The sequence below is a fragment of the Gorilla gorilla genome, chromosome 14, assembly GCF_029281585.2.
Source record: "Gorilla gorilla gorilla isolate KB3781 chromosome 14, NHGRI_mGorGor1-v2.1_pri, whole genome shotgun sequence".
In the NCBI taxonomy this organism is placed as follows: domain Eukaryota; kingdom Metazoa; phylum Chordata; class Mammalia; order Primates; family Hominidae; genus Gorilla; species Gorilla gorilla.
Window position 1 is genome coordinate 123006841 of NC_073238.2, and position 23531 is coordinate 123030371.

The 23531-nt window shown below is 34.0% G+C and overlaps 1 protein-coding gene across 1 annotated transcript in view; it reads left to right on the plus strand.

Annotated features, from left to right (window-relative positions):
- Positions 1 to 23531, plus strand: part of TNFSF13B (TNF superfamily member 13b) — a 39561-nt gene that overhangs the window by 9996 nt on the left and 6034 nt on the right. Inside the window, exon 3 of the mRNA XM_019039540.4 lies at positions 7657 to 7713. Coding sequence (XP_018895085.1) covers positions 7657 to 7713 — 57 coding nt within the window. The remainder of the gene's footprint in view (positions 1 to 7656; positions 7714 to 23531) is intronic.

A 23531-nucleotide genomic window follows, 5' to 3' on the forward strand; every position in this document is an offset into this window, starting at 1 on the left:
TATTTTTTATGTAGATTGTTTCATATATTATTCCACGGACTTTTTTTAAGTCTGCTGTAAATCAGACACTGAAAATTTGTGAATGGTTGTCCTTAATATCAAGTGATTCACAATCTAGGGAGAGAAACAGTTACAGAAACAATTGGGTGTATAGTTACATGTATTTCAATAGATGATACGCAAAGTATAGTGGGATCAAATATTTTGCTAGAAGGATTGTAGAAAAAGTTTGTATTTGATTTCAGTACTGAAGGATGAATGGAGTTCCACTGGATAGAAGGTAAAGTATATTTAGTAGGAGGGAACAGCAGACATACAGTCGTGGAAGCATGGAAGATGACCTCTCATTCTGAGGTGTGTTTTAGTACAACTGGGTTTGGGTGGGTGACACGCATGAGACTGTGAATGTTGGCTGGGCCGGGGCATGGAGAAACTGTTTTGTATTCCGGGGAGATGCAGTGAGTGAATTGTAAGCATTAGAATGAGAAGAACAAATTTGCATTTAGAAAGATAATTCAGGAGGAAATGCAAATGATGGACTAGCAATTGTGAAAAAGAGACACAACTTGGTAGGCTAATGGAATTGTCAAGAATGGTGAGGTAGGGATCTGAATTTAGGCTGCTATGCTCCTCATCTTCCTTCCTCTCTCTCTGTGTCCCTCCCAACATCACCCTCTGCATAGATTCATGAGCTGTTAATTTTGTTCGTGATGTTCCTATTGCTCCTCTTTTTTTCTGATTTTAGTTGAAGTGTCACCTCCCGGAGAAGCCTTCCTGATTGGATCAAATGCCCGGCCCGGGCACCAAGAATTAAAGTTGAAACTTTAATTCTGTCCGTGTGATGTTGAGTAATACCCATTTCTTCCACTGGATTGTAAACTCCCTGGGGGCAGGGATGGCGTCTGCTTTTTTTTTTTTTTTTTTTTTTTTTTTTTTTTTTTTTTGCTGTTCTTAGCACAACACCTGACATAGATTAAGTCCTTAGTAAATTTGTTAAAATGAAATGGATGAGAGATGGGATCTAAATTGAAAAAAAGTTAAAAATTTAAACCATTCGAACTTGATTATTAGTTGAACTCCAAGATTGAGAAGGCAGAAATCAGGAATGTTTATAAAGTTTGTAGCTTGGGCAACTCAGAGGATAATTATATATCCACCCAGAGAGAAAATAAGTATGCATGAGAAAGATAAAGCATTATATTTGAGACATGTTGAATTTGGAGTATCACTAAGGCATCCAAATGGAAAGGTCCAAGGGGAAGGTGAAGATTTAATTGCTGATTGGGGAATTCATTAGTAACTTCATACATTCAACTGTTTTTCTATTTTTGGCTTTATCTTCCTTGACATCAGGTTGGTTTATACATGATATCGTGAAGCTACTGTTCTTCACTGGCAAGCTCCTGATATTCAGTGCGTTCCGAGAATATATTATTAATAAATTGAAATATTCTAACATAATTCAGTGAGGTCATGGAGAAACACAGATGATGATTCAAGTATAAAATTATCAATTTAAAATTAAAATATTAGATGAATAGTAAACTGAAGCAACATTAAGTGATGATAATGCTTTTTTTTTTTTTACTCTTAGTGCCTATGAGGCAATACAAAAGGCTTGCAATTTTACATCTCCTATATTGCTTTAAGCACAAAACATAGTTAAAATATGAGTGGATATGTGACAATGATCAATTAGTGCTTAAGATTCTGTCTATACAAACACACACACACGCAAGTTACAGAAAATTATCATTTGAGGCCGGGCGTGGTACCTCAGCCTCTAATGCCGAGGTATTTAGAGGTATTTAGAGGTATTAGAGGTAATTAGAGGTAGCTCACACCTCTAATGCCAGCACTTCAGGAGGCTGAGGTAGGTGGATCACCTGAGGTCAGGAGTTCGAGACCAGCCTGACCAACACAGAGAAACCCTGTCTCTACTAAAAATACAAAATTAGCCAGGTGTGGTGGCGCATGCCTGTAATCCCAGCTACTCAGAAGGCTGGGAGAATCATGTGAACCTGGGAGGCGGAGTTTGCAATGAGCCAAGATTGTGCCATTGCACTCCAGCCTGGGCAACAAGAGTGGAACTCTGTCTCAAAAAAAAAAAAAAAAAGAAAAAGAAAGAAAAGAAAATTATCATTTGAAGTATTTGTCATCATTCCATCAGCTGTGGTTTTTTCTATTCTATCAACTCCTTTCCAACACCCGCTTCCAAAAAATACCCAGCACCCCTTTCTTACTTTCTCAGGAACACTATAGTGCTATCATCTTTCTGAATTCTCCAAAATTAAAAACTATTGGTCAGGACTTCAATTTTTCTTCACAGTGTGTCTTAGATGCTGCATTTACATAACTGCATTTGAGACCAAACCATCCTCACCCTCTGTCTTTTCCCAGTAGATCACTGAGACCTTTGCTGCCACCCTCCCTTTACAGGAGCTCGCTTCACACACAGACAGGAACATGATTTTCCTCAAGTACAAGGTCTGTCAGGCAGACCCCTCCCAAGATTGAGAACTCTACTTATAAGAATTTCTAGTAGGCCAATATGTACTTCTCAATCTAGTTTTCTCAAAATTCGAAGTTCTCGACTTTTATTACTTTTTTAAGTAAGCAACCAAAGCAAACTGCTTATCGTTGGTCAAATAACACCTTATAAACTAGCTTCCCTCCTCTAAATTCACTTGTTTTAATTTCAGTGAAAATGTTAATTCAATACCATGCTTTCCCCATTTTCTTCATAAGTCTTTGTCAAATATTAGGTCAATATTGAGATCTTTAAGTGTTTTTTTTTCTAGTTAACATTTTTCTGCCACTGATTATTTATTCAAAGCTAGTTCAAGAAAAATTAAACAGCTACATTTGTCATAACTTACGTTTACCAAATGATAAGTTTTGCAGAAATGAAAGTGAGGCATTGCCGTCCAAGATCCTCCTTCTTTAAAAACATATGGTGCAATAAATAAGATGACAGAAAAAAACACGCACAAAGAGATAAGGGAAGATGCAGGACGTACATCTCATCTGGAGGAGGCTTCTTGAATGAGATGAGTGAGAAGCACTATGAAGAATCTGTCGGTGCAGGTGATATGGATGGGATAAACGTAATGGGAATGCTCTGTGTGTAATGTTTTTCATGGGAGACACATATAATCTGCAATAATTGCATTATTTATGGTAGTTCATATTAGATTTAGCTTTGTTGAAATAATGAATAATAAACCAGTTTCAAGTTTTAATGGATTCAGTTCCAGTACAGAAAATAGTATAACAGATATTACCAATTCTCTAAACTTTCAAATCACTTTTTCTGATTAAATGGTATTTAGACATTATACTTCAAAAGGTGGCCTTTCAAACTGTAAAAATGTTTCCCATATGGTTAGTATTTAAATTACACTCTAATTGTGAAGTATTGAATTTTATTGTGTTAAATATTGATCAATAGCAAATTACTTTTGTCCTTAAAGTTCTTATTTTGGTAATTTTATTTTGTAAACATTTTGTGATCATTATAATATTTTGTTTTTAGAAATGTTTTATGTGAAGTTTATTATGATGAGTAAATTCTCTTATGCTGTAAAACGGCATTTTATAAGATTATGTATTTTACACATTATTACATCATAATCCCCAGAAATGTATATTCAGAAATGTGTCTCCATAGGCTCAGAAAGGTTTTAATGTATATTATTGCCTTGCTTAGTTAAAAGAAAAAACAATAACAAACATAAAAAAAAAACTATTCTTTACCTCTTGTGTAATTCCTTTCAGTTGTAGTAGAGGGAAAGATGTGTGAAAGGCATTTGAGAACCAAACAATAATCAATTAATATGATAATTACTATCAAATTGTGTTTCTTATATTAAACTACGCATTTTCAAAACTCTTGTGGTTAGATATCTGTGTTACTGGAAGATATTAAAAATAATATTGCCATTTTTGCTCCTCTCTTTGTGAGGCAAATCTTTAGCTGAGCACTAATCTCCAGCCTAAGACCAGATCTATGTTGAATGAGAAAGAAAGTCTTAAAAGGCTGAATAGGAGATAAGTTGAAATAGCTGAAATAGTTGAAATTCGATAATAGCTATCAAATTTCCTAAAGCGAATTGCCTTGGAAAAGCCGAGTAACTTTGTCTGAAACAAGGACAATTGTTCATTCTGCATACATTCTGCCTCCCTAGGCAATTTCACCATTGTGCAAACATCAGAGCATACTTACACGACTTCAGTGGCTGTAATTTAAGCCTCATTATTGAAACGTCAATTTTATATCTTATTTTCTCTTCTGAAGAACAGTTCTTGAAAGAAACTTTTCTCTTTAAAGCACATTTTCTGCTAAATGTTAGATTTCTGCTACTACATGAGAGAATAGACCACTGTTTTTCAATGTGTAGGTTGTGATTAAGTTTTAATTGGGCTGTGGAAACTAAAATGGAGACATATTCATAGTGTCAAGTCATTACTTGTTAGGTAAACTTCTCTCTGACTACATAGAACATCTAAATCTGCCTTAGTTCATTCAAGGCTGTTATAACAAAATACCATAGACTGAGTGGCTTGTAAACAACAGAGACTTATTTCTCCCAGTTCAGGGGGCCGGAAGTCCAAGACCAAGATGCCTAAAGATTTCGGTATCTGATGAGGACTTGCTTCCTGGCTTGTAGATGATGCCTCCTCACTGGGTTCTCACGTGGGGAAAATAGGGCAAGCTAGCCCTCTGGGATCTCTTTTATAAGGATACTAATTCCATTCATGAGTTCTCTGCCCTCATGGCATAATCACCTCCCCAAAGCCTTCCTAATAGCATCACCTCAGCAGTTAGGTTTCAACATAGGAATCTGGGGGCAACACAGACATTCAGACCATAGCCGTCTCCTACTGAAGTTTTTGGGAAACAGAGAAAGGGTGACTTGAAATAGGAAGTCATGGCCGGGCGCGGTGGCTCATGTCTGTAATCCCAGCACTTTGGGAGGCGAGGCGGGTGGATCCCGAGGTCAGGAGATTGAGACCATCCTGGCTAACACGATGAAAGCCCGTCTCTACTAAAAATACAGAGAATTAGCCAGGCATGGTGGCGGGCACCTGTAGTCCCAGCTACTCGGGAGGCTGAGGCGGGAGAATGGCGTGAACGGGGGAGGCGGAGCTTGCAGTGAGCAGAGATCGGGCCACTGCACTCCAGCCTGGGCAACAGAGCGAGACTCCGCCTCAAATAATTAATTAATTAATTAATTAATTAATTAAAAAAGACAAAAGAAATAGGAAGTCATACATTCTGTATTTCTTTAGCCTTTATCAGCTGCAGTTGGGCGGCATGTTTCCACGGTGTCCTTCCATGATGTTTTCTAAGTTATTTGCCTTGATATTATTAAGAACAATAATGCTAACACCACTACTGATACAAATAGTCAAGATTTATTTATTTTGCAGGTGTTATGCACTGAGTATAGCGTAAAGTGCTTCCCATGCATTGTGTCATTTACTCTTTACAATATACGTATAACAAAGGAAAGATGCAAAGTTTAAAAATCTGACTTTGACTTTCATCAACATCCTCCCTTGTTTTTGATGTGGAGGAAAGATGAGAGCTTTGTATGCTCTGATTGACCCTAGTGCCACTCAGAAACCTATCAGGGTGCCTTGTGAATAATAATTACTTAAGAAGGATTTGTTGGAAAAATAAAAACTCTTTTAAAATAGGTTGAATGTGGCTACTACCGTACTACTATAGAGACTGTACGCTTGGGGCTTTAGCTGCCCCGGAGGCTTTGTTATTCCTTTCTTCCATGCTGTCCTCATTCACTACCATTCTTCCTGTTAGGATGCTTTTCCATACTTCCAGCAGAACAGAGTCTGCCATAGTGACTAACGAATCATGTTTTTCCTGGGGCGCAGGCATGGCTACCTTTCTTGTATAAGATCAATAAAAGAATCCTCAGAGTGGACCAAAATGCTCTGCTCCTATCAAAATATCTGAAAATTGACATAAAAATGTGTTAGAAAAGCTTTATTGTTATAAAGGAAGTATAGTTTTTAACAATATATTTTCATCTTTAAATACCAAGGGGAATTTCTTAACAGATTTTCTTATGTGACCACACCCTTTAATAGTATGTATTTATACAAACTCAAACTTATTTAGCTACTGCTATGTTATTTCAAGTTTTAAATGCATTCATGTGTTGCTTAATAACAGGGATACAGTCTCAGGGATACATTCTGCATCCCTGGGCAATTTCATCATTGTGCAAGCATCAGAGCATACTTACACAAACCTAGGTGGTGTAGCCTTCTACACAACTAGGCTCTGCAGTACAGACCATTGCTCCTAGGCTACCAACTTGTACAGCATGTTACTGTATTGAATACTGTAGGCAATTGTATAATAATGCAATGGTAAGTATTTGTGTATCTAAACATAGAAAAGGTACAGTAAAAACTTGGTATTATAAATAATCCTATGTAACCACCATCAGATATGCAGTTTCTCATTGACCTAAATATTATGCAGTGCATGACTGTATTGGAAATTTTTCAGCTAATCTCCATACAATCACCAGCTAATCACAGTAGAAGTTCCCTACTGTGTCGAGTTCATAAAATGTATACATTGAGAAGCATCTTTATAAAGTATTACTTTAACTCTGAGTAAAATATTTGGTAGATAAAAAACTACACTAATATTTTCTTAATCTAAAACATGCAAGCTTAGATTTATGTTTCATATTTTTCACAGACATTTACTGCTTTATTGTATCTTCCCTACAGATCCAGCAGGTGTACTTAATTTGCTTTTGCCTAAAGGCATTTCTCCTTATTTAACACAATGTTATTTAGTTTCTTAAATATTGACTGGAATATTCTACATGTAATATGTGATGTGAATTGATGTTTTCAAGAAGCTTTACTGACTATATGCACTCGCATGGAAGTCTTCCATTTTATTTGTAAAAGATGTTCTATCTCTCTTTCTCTCTTTGGTCCAATATATTTTACCAAAAGCTTGACTTTGGATCCAGAGTGAAACAGGTGGGGTTGAAATTCTGGTCCCATCACTTTCTGTCTCTGATTCCTGAACAAGCTGTTTGCACTTTCCAAGCCTTAGTTTCCAATATCTAATTTTTAGGATTCTTGTGAGGGTAAAAGGAAGTGATATATACTGTCTTGGTACACTGTCTGCACTTAAATCTGTTCAATACGTATTAGCATTTTTTTTTTACTTTCAGAAGTGTCAGAAATAGTATTTTCTGTAGTAGTAAGTCATTATTTAATGTTAGATTTTTTAAAACCAAAGATTGTTTAGGATGATCTTATAAGGTTAACTGTTTCATGTATTTGGTAGACTTGCAAAACAAATGATTAAACTTGCTTTCTCTTCAGCCATTTCTCAGAGCAAATTAGGTTAAACTGTACAGGTGATATTATATTTTAACAGCACATAGAGCTTTTCTGAAATGTCATGAATTTCATATATATATCATATACATAAATCAATGGGCAAATATAAAGTAACTTTAAGAATAATATCATGCAATCAATGTAAAAAGTATAATTGATTTAGTGTTTCTGGAAGTGTGGGTTTCTAGCTTTGTGTTCTCAGTTTCTTTATTATTTCTACTCAAGTAACTAAAATGATAAATTTTTGCTTTTTAGTCACTCAAGACTGCTTGCAACTGATTGCAGACAGTGAAACACCAACTATACAAAAAGGTAATAAAATATAGCAAAGACTTGGAACCAAGCCAAATGTCCATCAATGATAGACTGGATTAAGAAAATGTGGCACATATGCACTATGGAATACTATGCAGCCATAAAAAATGATGAGTTCATGTCCTTTGTAGGGACATGGATGAAGCTGGAAACCATCATTCTCAGCAAACTGTCGCATGTTCTCACTCATAGGTGGGAACTGAACCATGAGAACACATGGATACAGGAAGGGGAACATCACACACCGGGGCCTGTTGTGGGGTGGGGGGAGGGGGGAGGGATAGCATCAGGAGATATACCTACTGTTAAATGACGAGTTAATGGGTGCAGCACACCAACATGTACATGTATACATATGTAACTAACCTGCACGTTGTGCACATGTACCCTAAAACTTAAAGTATAATAAAAACAAATAAAATATCCCCAGTACTTTTTCCACTTAGAATTCAGTCCACTCCAAATATTTGTAAGTTTCAAGTCTAAAGACTGTATTTGAATTGCATCTAAAATCAATCAGCCATCTCCAAACTTCTTATAATCAGGTAAAAAATAATAAACCTACATTTATTCAAAATGACTTGGGAATAAATAATAATTAAGGCCAAAGTAATAATCTAATAAGGAGAATGACCTTAGAGGTACTAATACTTAGAAATGTTAAATAATTAAACTGCAATAAAATAAAAACCAATAATAAATCAAGTTTCATTTTGAATATTTAGACAGCATTTTATTTTTAAGAATGACTCAAGACCATCTTCACAAATATGAATTCTCCTGTTATATTCAATTGTAAAAATCATAGAAAGAGGAAAATAAAACTGAACAGATTATTTAAAAACTGTATTTTTAAAATAAATTTCCAACGTCAAATTATTGCTTGATAATTTACCATTTTCTCACAGATGTAGAATGTTTTACATTTTTCAGTTATTTGAAGTTTTTTTAGTTTTAATTTTAGACAAGTAAGTGTTTTCCATAATAATGGCCTGAAACCAGGTTTACAAAGAAACAACTTTTAATGTCATTTCCCAATATGTGTCACCTAGAATATTAATCCAGAGAAATGGTCCTTGAAATAAGAGTTTCAGTTTTGTATAAGTTTGGAAACACAGCATCTTACATATTTTTCTTTGAGTCACAAGGCACATTAGCAAGTTATTGAATCTAAGTAGTCCTACTTTAAAAAATATTTGTTTAACTTTGTTTCATCCAGTTTTTCACAAATTTTTGTGACTATGCTGCTTTATCATGTATCGACCTCTCTCTCAAAGCAAATGGGAATTGCTGCTCTATAATAGCATTTGTTTATATAAGATAACTAGTGAAGAAAAATGTACTAAAAAAGAACCATTCGTTCACTCACACATTCATTGATTCATTTAGTTTACATTTATTAATTAAGAATATACAATATTTTAATTACTGTATGTTTACTGGGTGTATCAGTGACGAAAATATGCACAAATGCTCCTTGGCTTACAATGGAGTTATGTCCTGATAAACCCATCCTAAGCTGAAAATACCGTACATTGAAAAAAGCAGTTAGGACATCTAACTTACCAAATATCATAGCTTAGTCTAGCCTACCATAAATGTGCTCAGAACACTTACATTAGTCTACAATTGGGCAAAATCATCTAACATGAAGCCCATTTTATAGTAAAGTATTGAGTAGCTCATGTTGTGTTTTGAATACTGGAATGAAGTATGAGTTCTCCTGAATGTAGGTGGCTTTCACACCTTTGTAAAGTTGAAGAGTCTAAGCCAAACCATCGCAAGTCCATATGCATGGTTTTCTACTTTGAAAGAGCTTACCTCTTGATGAGGAGAAAACAAACGAAAGACCCAACAACCCACAAATGAACAAGTAAAATGTAGATGAGACGAAATGCTGTGGAGGGCAGCAAAGCAGGCGGGGGCAGGAGGAAGTTTTGTGTTGTGAATGAACTACGAGTTCAGGAGTATCTGGAGGTTACGCTAGGCGATGAGGAATGGGCAAAACAACACTAGCACAGATGATGAATGTGAGTTGGCACTGGTAATGATTCCCTGGCATGCTCTTTTCATCTGTGTTTTTTTTCTGTGTGACTTTAATTGTCCTAAATGCAACACAAGTACTAAACTACTTGTAAATCTATTATTTATTGCTCAACATTTTCCTAAATCATGTTTGCAACTTTTAATAAGCAGCACACTGTTTCCTAAGAAGTAAAAGAAAGCCAGAAGAAGATCTTAAGGGCCAAAGTTACAGTTTTTAAAAATTCCTTTGAAAAGGTTTACTTTACACATCTCTCCCCCACCCCCCAAAATGCTATAAATTGCACCAAATTATGCAGCTGCTATACTCCAATGTGCGTGTGAACCGGAGAGTATGCTGTGATCTTCCTGGAGTGGTGATTGCTTGCCACAGATCCAGGCGTGCTGAACTGGGATGATTACCTGGGATGCTTGCTTGCAGTGCTCCAACCTTTAGGATGAACAGGTTGCCCTTGTGATGTCAGCAAACCCTTGACCAGTATATAAATGTGAGTGTGCATGGGCATTTAGCAGGCAGATAGAGGTAGGTTGCATTTTGTTAAAAAAAGGTTGTACTCAGTAAAGCATTTTACTTGCATAGGTCCATAAGAAGACTTCTGGGAAAAGATAATAATATTAATATTATTAGCATATTATATGTAATTATATATTATATAATATATAATATATTATAATAATTATATATAATAATATATTATCTTCTGGGGAAAGAGTATATATATTATATGATATATATACATATCATATATGATATATATCATATATATTTTATATATATAAATGATATGTATATTTTATGTATATATGATACATATCATATACGATATGATATGTATCATATATGATATATGTATCATATACGATATGATATGTATCAGATATGATATGATATGATATGTATCATATACGATATGATATGATATATATCATATGATGATAACATTATTAGCATATTGTATATATTATCTTATTGTATTATACATAACATCAGGTCTTGAGATGAAATCATGTTATGTATTCCAGAGACATGGAGATTCAAAGGAGCGGGGCTACGTCCATCTGATATTTTGAGTTCCTATGCTTGCTCTGCCCCATACTTTTGTCCAGACAGTGAGGGCAGAGGTAAACTTCACAAAAGAGAAAAAGACAAGAGGGGTTTATCAGAGTGTAGTCTCATGTCTTTTCTGTTCATTTGTTTTTTTGAATTTTAATCTAGATTTTGAATAGGTAATGCATTCACACGTTGCAAAAAATAAAAAAGCACGAAGAGTGTGGATTGCTCCTTTTCCCATCTGTTCCTGCCCACACTCACCTCACTTTCAGTTTCCTACATAGACTTCAGACTCCCTCTACGTTAACACAAACAAATGCAAATGTAGCTCTGCTTCCCTCGTTTCTTATAGTAAACACTTAAAAACCATATTTTCAATACATATGATTTGAAAATGAGATTATAACCTGCATTCTTTACTTAACAATGTATATTACAGACATTTTGATGCCTGTGTACAGAGATCCTCATATTAAAAAAAAAGCAGCATAGTATTCCATTGTATGAATTGAATGTATTTAACCAGTCTCCTACCAATAGACTTCTTGGTGTCCATCTTTTGCAATGCAGGTGCTTCAAAAAATAATTGTGTGCATCCGTAACTTCTCATATGTCAGCCTATGTGTGGGACAGATTTTGAATTTTGACAGTTACTGCTAAGTGGTCCTATAGGGGTTGTAAAGTGTTATGCTATCACTTGCAGCAAAAGAACATCAGGTGAAAAATAGCATCTCTTAATTTGCTTTCTTTCAAGCCATTCTTTTGTATGTTTTAAGAACCATTTGTATTTCTGTCTTTACATTCTTCCAATTTTCCATGTCTATTTTTATTTTTTTCTGTGAGCCATCTGTTCATATTTTTTTCCATTTTTTCATTGGATTTGGTCATTTTTAAACTGATTTCTGTGAGCACCTTATATCTCAAGCAGATTAATTCTTTATATTACTAATTGCAAGCATTTCCTCCCATACTGTCATTTGTCTTAATTTTGCATACTTTTTTTTCTGTCAAATTTGTCAATTTTTTTTAAAGGATTCTGGATTTGGGTTGTGATTAGAAAGACCTTTTACACTTAAACGTATTAAGGAAAGATCTCGTGTTCCTTCTGAAACCTTTATAGTTATTTTCCACCTTTAAATAATTTATCTATTTGCAATTTATCCTGGTATAAGATGTAAGGTATGAAACCAACTTAATTTTCCCCCATGAGGGCATCACAATTTTTTTTAATCGCCCATCTTTTCCACACTGCTTGAAGACATTAACTTTAACTTTTATTAAATTCCCATGTTTAGTCTATGTTTTTTTCCACTTTTTAAATACTTTTCTGTTATACCATATTGACAATGTCTATTTATGCACCCCAATAAAATGGCATTTTGGTTACTAGGGCTTTGTATTATTTTCTGGTAAATTTAATTCACTCATTTTTTCTTTTTCTTCTTGAATTTTTCTTTTTTTTCTATTAAATATAGGAACTGTAGAATCAGCTTACTTAGTTAAAAAGAAAAAGAAAAATACCTGCTATTTTTGTTGAATCTCATATTTATAAATTAAGAAAAATACCCTCATGATAACAGATGTACAGATCAAATCCAAGAACATGATATATATTTATATTTGATTAGTCTCCTTTTTTTCTTTTAGTATGTATTGAAATTTTCTTCAAGAAGTTCTTGCATATTTCTTATTAATATCATTACAAGGTGTTTTACCTTTTCAAATGCTATGATAAATAGAAACATTTTCTTTCATTATATTTTCCAGCTGGTTGTTCTTTTTGTGTATAAAAGCCTTGAATTCCATGATATATCTTTTCAATATTAAAGTTGAAATGTTTTCTTTTATTTTTGGACTGCATTTCCCTAGCATGACTTTGCCCAAAATTTTACTTTTAACTTCTCTGAAATAATTTTTCTGTGTTTCTCGTGTATGCAAAACAGAGTTGCTCTTTGTTTTTTGATATCATCTTAAAATAATTTTCATTTATTGGGTGATATAAATCAATTTACATTTACTTATTTCAGCAATGTATTTGGATTTTATTCATCATAATGTGCTATACTGTGTATTGTTTTTCAATAGAATAGAATAGAATAGAATAGAATAGAATGTTTCTATTCAATAGAATAGAAACAAAAGAGTTTCTATTTTATAGTTTTAAAGAGGTTGCTTACTATGTAGGCTATTTGCTTTGCTTGTTCTGTTAGCGTAGGCTTCTAAATGCTAAATACTAGGGGTAGCTACCTTTTCAGTTATATCTTTTTATTGAAATTACATTCATATAACATAAAATTAAATGCACAATTCATTGTAATGTAGTATTCACAATATTTTACAACCACCAACTCTCTCTAGCTCCAAAATATTTTCTTCAGCCCCAGAGAAAATCCTGTATCCATTAAGCAATGAGTTACCATTTCTCTGTCTCCCCATGCCCCTGTACCAGCAATCTGCTTTATGTCTCTGTGGATTCACCTATTTTAGATGGTTTATATAAAGTCAGTCACACAATACGTGACTTTTAGTGCCTGGCTTCTTTCACTTAGCATAATGTTTTGAGGTTCACCCACATTCTAGCATGTATTCATACTTCATTCCTCTGTATGAATGTATATCATTCTATTATAAGTAAGCCATCATTTCATTAATGGGCATTTGGTTTGTTTCCACCTTTTGGCTATTGTGAGTAGTGATCCTGTGAACATTTGCATAAAGTACTTCCTGAGTGCCTCTTTTCAATTATTTGGAGTATACATCGATGAATCGATGAGTAGAATTACTGAGAAAATGTCAACCTGTTCTCTACAGTGCTGCAACATTTTGCATTCCCCCCCAGCAATGTACGAGTGTTCTAATTTTTCCACATCCTCACTGACACATCTTATTTTCAATGTTTTTATTAGTATTGCCTTCCTACTGGGTGTGAAGCCATATCTCTGTTATTTATTTGCATTTTCCTTATGACTGATGATGTTGAGCATCTTTTCATGTCCTTTTTGGTGTCTTCTTTGGAAAAATGTCTATTGAAGTACCTTGTCCATGTTTTTTAATTGGGTTGTTTGTCTTTTTGTTGTTGAGTTGTAAAACTTCCTTATGTATTATGGATACAAGACCCTTATCAAATATCTGATTTGCAAGTATTTTCTCCTCTTTTGTGGATTATCTTTTTACTTTCTTGAGAACGTCATTTGAGGCACAAGAGTGTTGTACATCAGATAAATGAAGTAAAATTTATCTTTTTTTTTGTTTCTTGTGATTTTAGTGTCATCATTGAAGAACTCATTGCCAAATTCAACATCATGATGCACCCATATGTTTTCTTCTAAGAGTCTTGTAGTTTTATGTCTTATATTTAGGTAATTAATCTATTTGAATTCATTTTTGTATATGGTGTGAAGCAGAGGTCCAAAATCATCTTTTAGCATGAGGATATCTAGTTGTCCCAACATCATTTGTTGAAGAAGATGATTTCTTCCACATTGAACGGTCTTGGCACACTTGTTAAAAATCAGTTGTACATAGATGTATGGGTTTATTTCTGTACTCTCAAATTTATTTTGTTTCTTTATACACCTCGCCTTATGCTGGACCACTATGCTATTTGGATTACTGTTATGTTATAGTAAATTTTGAAATTTAGGATAGTGAATCCTTCAATCTTGTTATTTGTTTTTAAGATTGTTTTGGCTATTTGATACTCTTTTGCAATAACAAATGAATTGTAAGGCTGGCTTTTTCATTTTGGAGAACAGAAGGTCACTGAAATTTGTATATGGATTAGACTGAATCTGTACATAATACTGAGTATTACTGCCATCTTAAACTAAATCTATCAATCCATGAACACAAGATATCTTCTCTTTTATTTATATGTCCTATCATTTCTTATAGCAATCTTTTGTAGTGTTCAGTGTTAAAGTGTTTTATGTCCTTGGGTAAACTTACTTCTAGGTGTTATGTTCTTTTGAACGCTGTTGAGTCAGTTCAGTTTGCTATAACATATTACACTAGACTGAGTGGCTTAAACAATAAAAATGTATTTCTCACACTTCTGGAGGCTGGAAAATTCAAGATTAAGGTGCCAACAGAGTTGGTTTGTGAATGGTGGTCTTTTCATTGTGTTTTCACATGGCTGAGAACAGAGACAAAAGCAAGTTCTTGTGTCTTTTCTTATAAGGACATTAACCCATCATGAAGGCTGTGCCACCACAGCCTAGTTATTTCCCAAAGGCACCACCCCCTAATACCATCGCATTGGAAGTTAGAATTTCAACATATCAATTTTGGGTGACAGAAATATTCAATCCATAACGGATGCTACTGTAAATGGGATTCTTTTTTAAAATTTCATTTTTAGATTATTCATTCCTGGTATATTGAAACACAACAGATTTTTGAGTGTTGATCTTGTACCCTGCAACTTAACTGAATTCATTGATTAGTTTTAGTAGATTTTTTTGTAAATTCATGGAATTTTTTTTTTTTTTTTGAGATGGAGTTTCGCTCTGTTGCCCAGGCTGGAGTGTAATGGCACGATCCTAACTCACAGCAACATCTGCCTCCTGGGTTCAAGTGATTCTCGCACCTCAGCCTCCCGAGTAGCTGGGATTACAGGCGCCTGCCACCACACCCAGCTAATTTTTGTATTTTCAGTAGAAACAGGGTTTCACCATGTTGGCCAGACTGATCTCGAACTTCTGACCTCAAGAGATCTTCCTGCCTCAGCCTCCCAAAGTGTTAGTATTACAGGCGTGAGCCACCATGCCTGGCTGGAAATTTTCTGTATATAGAATTATGATATCTGCAAATAGAGATCGTTTTACTACTCTCCTTGCATTTGGATTTTTTTTTTAAATTTCCAGCATATGTTGAATAGCAGTGGTAAATGCAGGAATAGTCTTGTTTCTGATGTTAGGATAATCTTGAGGATTATTATGTTTATATTCATGGTTGATTCTGGCCTGTAGTTTTTTGTGGTGTCTTTGTGTGGCATTGGTATCAGTGTAAATCTAGATATACAGAACAAGTTAGGAATGGTCCCCTTCTCTTTTACTGTTTTTTGGAAGAGTTTGAGAAGATTGATGTTAATTTTTCTTTAAATGTCTAGTAAAATTCACCAGTAAAACCACCTAGTTATGAATTTTGAGGGAAGACTTGGATTAATTCAAACTCTATACTGGTTATAGGTCTGTTTAGGTTTTTTATTTATTTTTGAGTCAGTTTTGGTAGTTTGTGTGTTTCTAGGAATTTGTCCCATTTGTCTACATTATCTAATTTGTTGGAGTACAATTATTACAAATAATAAAAAGGTATAAACATTTTATTTCTAATGGGCCATTAATAATACCTCCATTTTCTTTAATGATTTTATTAATTGGAGTATTTTTTATTGGTCAATGTAGCTCAATGATTGTCATTTTTGTTCATATTTTTCAAAACACCAGTTTTCAGTGTTATTGTTTCGTCTTTTTCTGTTCTTTTTTTTTTTTTTTTTTTTTTTTTTTTTTTTTTTTTTTTTGAGATGGAGTCTCTGTCACCCAGCCTGGAGTGCAATGGTGCGATCTCGGCTCACTGCAACCTTTGCCTCCCAGGTTCAGGCGATTCTCCTGCCTCAGCCTCCCAAGTAGCTGCGACTACAGGCATGTGCCACCAAGCCTAGCTGTTTTTATTTATTTATTTATTTTTTGTATTTTTAGTAGAGACTGGATTTCACCATGTTGGTCAGACTGGTCTCCAACTCCTTACCTCAAATTATTCACCCGCCTTGGCCTCTCAAAGTGCTGGGATTGCAGGTGTGAGCCACCACACCCAGCCCTTTTTCTATTCTTTATTCCATCTACCTTCTTTATTATTACCTTCTTTATTATATTATCTGATCTTTATTATTTTCTTCCTTCTGTCAATTTTGGGCTTAGTTTCTTCTTCTATTTCTATTTCCTTAAGCTGAACTTAGGATATTGTGTTGAGATCTTTTTTAACATAGGCATTTGCAGTTGTACATTTCTTTCTGAGTGCTACTTTCACTGCTTCCTGTGAATATTGCTATGCTGTGTTTTTATTTTCAATCATCTCAAAGTATTTTCTATTTTCTTCTAGGATTTATTCATAGATCAATTTGTTGTTTAAGAATTTGTTCAATTTTCACTCATTTGTGAGTTTTCCAATTTTCCTTATGTTATTGAAGGTAGCTAAAATGAATGCTTAACAGAGAGCCATTTCAGTTTGAAAAACATAAACAGGTTTCAAGGTCAAAGGATGAAAAACATATCTTTTTAAAACACAAGATATTTGTGGAATTCAAATAGTTTAAAATTTAATGAGAATTATTTTGTTGCATAACATGGTCTATCTTGGTCGATGTTCATGTGCATTTGAAAATATGTATTCTGCTGAGTTTAGGTGGAGTGTTTTCTATATGTCTGTTAGGTTCAGTTAGTTTACAGTGTTGTTCAAGTTCACTATTGCCTTATTGATCTCTTACCTAGATGGTCTAGCTATTATTTCAGGTGAGATACTGAAATCTTCAGCTGTTACTATAGAAATGTCTATTTCTCCTTTCGGTTCAGCCAATATCTGCTTATATCTTGAGGTTCTGTTGAGTGATGTTTATAATTATTAGGTATTCTTGATAAATTGACTCTATTATCAATATCTAATACTCTCTTTGTTTCATAAAAATTTTTGGCTTAACATATATTTATTCTGATATCAGTATTAGCCATCCCTGTTATCTTTGGCTGTTATTTGCAAGGAGGCATATTTGTCATCCTTTAATCTTGAAACCTTGAAACACAAAAACCTGTTTGTGTTTTTGAATCCGAAGTGAGTCTCTGGTAGGCAGAATATAATTAGATCATGAGTTTGGGCTTTTAAAAAATTTATTTTACCAATCTCTGTATTTTAATTGCCAAATTTAAATTTAGCTCATTTGTATTTAAAGTGATTACTGATAAGGAAAGAAGTACTTATGTTGCTGTTTGTTCTTTTATAAGTTTTGTTCCTCAATTCCTTTATTACCTCTTTATTTTGTTTTTAATAGACTTTTATAAGTACACTATTTTGTTTTTCTCTTAATTTCTTTTTGTGCATTTTTAAAAGTCATTATCATAGTTGTTATTCTGGTGATTACAATAAACATCCTAAATTTATAACAATGTGGTTTGAATTGATAACAACTTAGCTTCTCTCTTATGTTGTTATTGTCACAAAATATACACTTATACATTGTAAGCCCTTAACATAAATTAATAATTATTATTTTATGTATTTGCCTTTTAAATAGTATAGGAAACAAAAGGAGAGTTAAAAACTAAAAATACACTTACAATGGCTTTTATATTTGCCTATGTATGTACCTTTACTTGTATTCTTTATTTCTTCATATGTCTTTCAGTTCTCACTTAGCGCTTTTTTTTTATTTCTATCTCCTTTAGCATTTCTCACAGGGTAAGTCTGCTACCAATGAACTCTCTCAGTTTTTCTTTATTTGAGAACATCTTAATTTTTCTTCACATTTTAAGGATATTTTCCCACATGTAGAATACATGGTAGACAGTGTTTTTCATTCAGTACTTTAAATATGTAATTCCCCTGCCTTCTGGCCTCCATAGATTTGATGACAAATCAGCTATTAATCTTATTCAGCATATTTTATATTTGATGAATTGCCTCTCTTTCTGCTTTCAAGATCTCATCCTTGTCATTATCTTTTAATAGCTTGATTTTAAGAAGTCTTGGTAGGAATCTTTTGTGTTTACCCTTCTTGGAGTTTACTGAATTTTCTTAGATGTGTACATTCATGACTTTCTTCAACGTTGGAAAGAGTTTGGCCATTATTTCTCCAAATATTCTTTTTTCAAATTTTCTCTCTCTTCTCCTTCTGTAACTCTCATAATGCATATGTTCATCTGCTTAATGTATCCTGGGGGTCTCTTATAATCTGTTCACTTTTCTTTTTTCTTTTAACTTTATTTTTAGAGCCATTTTAGATTCACAGAAAAATTGAAAGGAAGGTACAGAGATATCTCATAGACCTCATATTCCCTACTGATGCATATCCTCCCCCATTATCAAAATCCCCCACCAGAGTGATAAATTTGTTACAACTGATAAACCTACACTAATATATCATTATCATTCAGAGTCCACAGTTTACATTAGGGTTCACCTTAATGTTTTACTTTCTATAGGTTAGCACAAATGCATAATGGCATGTATCCACCATTGTAGTATTAGAGTATTTTCACTGTCCTAAAAATTCTCTGTGCTTCACTCTAACTACCTTTCCCTTTCCACTGCTTATCCCCTGGAAATGGCATTTTTTAAATGTCTCTATAGTTTTAACTTTGTTCCAGAGTGCCATGTAGTTGGAATTGCACAGTATGTAACATTTTTATTTTCACTTCTTTTTTTTAGTAATAGCAATTTAAGTTTCCTCCATGATATATCAGTGTAGGTTTATCAATTGTAATAAATGTATCACTCTGGTGGGGGATTTTGATAATGGGAGAGGATCTGTAGGGAGTATGAGGTCTATGAGATATCACTGTACCTTCCTCTCAGTTTTTCTGTGAATCTAAAATGGTTCTAAAAATGAAGTTAAAAAAGAATAACGAAAAGTGAACAGATTATAAGAGACCCCCCAGGATACATTAAACTGATGAACACATGCATTATGAGAGTCACAGAAGGAGAAGAGAGTTAAAATCTGAATAAAGAATATTTGGAGAAATAATGGCCAAACTCTTTCCAATGTTGAAGAAAGTCATAAATGTACATATCTAAAAAGTTCAGTAAACTTCAAGGAGGGTAAAGACAAAAAGATTCCAAATCTTATTAAAATCAATTATAGTAAGTCTTGAAGTAGAGTAGTGTTAGTTCTCCCACTTTGTTCTTATCCTTTAATATTATGTTGGCATTTCTGTGTCTTTTGCTTCTCTATATATTCTTTAGACTCAGTTTGTTGATATTCAACTTGCTTTGATTTTGATTAAGATTGCATTGAGTCACCTGGGCACGGTGGCTCATGCCTGTAACCCCAGCACTTTGGGAGGCCAAGGCAGGATCACAAGGTCGGGAGTTTGAGACCAGGCTGGCCAATATGGTGAAACCCCTCTCTACTAAAAATACAAAACTTAGCCCGGCGTAGTGGCACGTGCCTGTAGTCCCAGCTACTCGGGAGGCTGAGGCAGGAGAATCACTCAAACCCCAGAGGCGGAGGTTGCAGTAAGCCGAGATGGCGCCCCTGTCTCCAGCCTGGGCGACAGAGCAAGACTTGGGAAAAACAAACAAACAAACAAACAAACAAAAAACAAACAAACAAAACATTGCATTGAATCTACAGGAAGAACTGACATCTTGACAATATTGAGTCTTCCTATTCATAAACATGGAATAGCTCTCCGTTTATTTAGTTCTTTAAATCTTTTACATATTTTGTTGGATTATTCCTCAGTATTTCATTTTTTGAGGTAATCATCTCAATGCCATTATGTTTTTAATTTCAAATTCCACTTGTTTATTACTGGTAGAAAAGTGTTAGATCACTGGTAGAAAAGTGATTCGCTATTGAGTATTAATCTTGTAATAATGACTTTATTCTTTTGGTCCGCTGAGTAGTTCATAATTTTCTCTTTCTTTGTATGCCTTGAAGTTTCTTCTTGAAAAGTGAACAGTTAGGCAGTTAGGATGTTACAATGTAGCAAATCTGGAAATCAAAATTACTCCCATCCTCAGGGTTTTCTGTTAATGGATGTGGACTGCAGTTGTTCACTTGTTTAGTAATTTTTCCAAAATACTTTTTTTTTGTTTGCCTAGACTCTATTCCTTGTCCTGTGTGGACACAGGAGTCCTTCTTCTATTATCTCTTTTGTTGGCCTGATAGAGATTATTTTATCGCTAATCCTCATCCTGAGAGAGATTTCGTTAAACATTAGAAGTCAAAAAATAAAAATAAAAATCTCTCCTGGTATTTACAAACAGCCTCTGAACTGGGGTATTTCTTCAACCTTTCACTAGGTTGTCTGCAGTTAAACTTAATCTTTACCTCCTGTTTGCAGAGAGCCCAGGTACGTATGTGCATGTGCATATGTGTGTGTGTGGATGTTGGAGGAATAAAGACAATATATAAAAATAAATAAACATGTTCTCTATCACTTTAATAAGATCATTGCCAAAAAGAGATGATAAAATGCCTAAATAAAATGTTAAGAGACGACAGTAAGAATAGAGACCTACTACATATTTGTTTTATTTTCTAGGCTGACAATGCACCAGTGACATTTACTAAGAAGTGGGTCTTTAATTTTATACATACAAATTTAATGTAAAAAATCTAACAAATCAATCTAAATTATTATAAAATTTTAGTAAACAAATATCTCTAGCCAGAATGTAAACAAGTGGTTTTAGAAATTTGTATTTTACTTAAATTTAAGAGAATATACTACCTCTATGATAGAGGGCATTTCATTACCAAGAATTTCAGTAACTTGGTAGTAAAATGCTTTTAAGAAAACAATTGAATACCTGTGATTAATTTTTACAGTACATTGCTATTTTGAATTATATTATGTTTAAATTTGAATTCATTAATTTAATAAATATTTGCTGCATGTCTACTGTGGGTCAGTCATGATGTTAAGCCCTGGGAAAATGACAGGGAACCAAACATAAATGGCCCTTTAGCTCAGAAAATTTAGTATCTCTCAAGTATATTATTCTTTTAAAAGCTCTCTTCACTCCAAGCATCAAATGAATATCATTAAACTATGAAAGCAACTGCCTTGGTGAAGTCATCAGTTTGTGTTTTACAATAATGACAGTAACTGTATTAACTCTTCCTCATTTTTCAGCACTCCAGAAAGTGCTTTGCATACATTATGTCATTTAAACAAAATTAAAAACTATTTTATTATAATCTTTTCACTGAAATTATATCATAAAAGAGGCGATGATGATTTTGCATTTGTAATTTGTCATTGAGGTGATCTTGTGTTAACTATTAGTATACAAGAGGGCTTTTCTTTTAAGGAAAATATTCCCTTCTTTGGGAAAAGCCAATCAGACCTGCGCATATCAAGGCACATTCACCCTTGGTGAGAGACGGTGACAGAGGTGGCTCCTGGGAGTGAGCAAGAAGCACAGGCCAACAAGAACATGTGCTGAAGAAGACCTGGGAAGTTTCTTGATACACCCATAGATCCTCCATCCTTCCTCCCCACTCTCCCTGACACCTTTCCTCCGTCTGTCTATGGTAATAGGAACTCAAAGATCTGACTAAGGAAATGTTATTTATTTCAACTTGAATTTACAATGTAATTTGCTTTGTTATCACCTAGGATTCTTACTCCTTAGAAACAATCAGAAATATATGGTTCTTATTTTATATTCTTCCCTCAATAATCTTATTTGGAATGGGAATATAAATTAGTGTAGCCATTATGAAAAATAGTATAAAAGTTTCTTTAAAAATTAAAAATAAAATACCATATGATCCAGCAATCCCACTACCAAGTATATATCCAAAGAAAATGAAATCAGTGTGTCAAAGAGATATCTCTCATCCAAGTACTCACCATGCCCAACTCTGCTTAGCTCCTGAGGTCAGACAAGATAGGGTGCATTCGGAGTGGTGTGACCATAGAAGAGATAACTGTACTTCAATGTTTATTGCAGAATTATTCACAATAGCCAAGATATTAAATCAACCTAAGTGTCCATCTGCAGATGAATGGATGAGGAAAATGTGCAATATATACACAGTGGAATACTATTCAGCATAAAAATAAGGAAACCCTGTTGTTTGCAGTAACATGGATGAACTTGGAGGACATTATAACAAGTGAAATAAGCACAGAAAGACAAATACTACATGATCTGACATATATGTGGAATCTAAAAAAAGTCAAATTCAAAGAAGTAGAGAGTAGAATGGTGTTGACCAGTGGCTGGGGTGGTGGGGGTGGGAGTGAAAAGACATTGGTCAAAGATTACGAAATTTCAGTTAGACTGGAGGAATACGTTCAAGAGATCTCGTGTACAACATGGTGACTACAGTTAATGAAAATGTATTTTTGAAAAATGCTAAATGAGTAGATATTGTGTTCTCACCACAAAAATGACAACTGTACGAGGTAACATATATTTTAATTTACTTGACTCAGTCATTGCACAATGCCTATATATTTCAAGACATCATGTTGTACATGACAAATATGTACAATTTTATCTGTCAATTAAAACATAAGATCAAAAAAGAATTTTATTTGGAAAAAGTTTAAATATGTTTGGTTTGCCTTGGAAACACTATGTGAAGAAGGCATGTACACTTGGCAGTTGTATTTACAGAATGTGAATACATTGTTAGCTACCACATCATCCTGTGCCCCTCATGAAAACCCACAGCAAAAAATATTCTTTAATCTCAGTTCTAGAAATATTGTTATCTTCTTGGGCTTCTAGCCTATTGTCTGTTGTGGACTCTAAATTTTATTATCAATTTTGTTTTCATTTTTGCTATGATCAGGATGAAATTTGGACACAGGTATGGTTCACCATTACCAATTATATAGGGACATTTAAAGTATGATTTCAGACTAACTTCTATAGCTCTATTTTACTATTTTATCCTTATATTACAGTCCCTCAATCTTCTTTTTATTCATTTTACATCATTTAATTTATACTCCCCAAATTTCCCAATCTCCAGCCTTCGGGC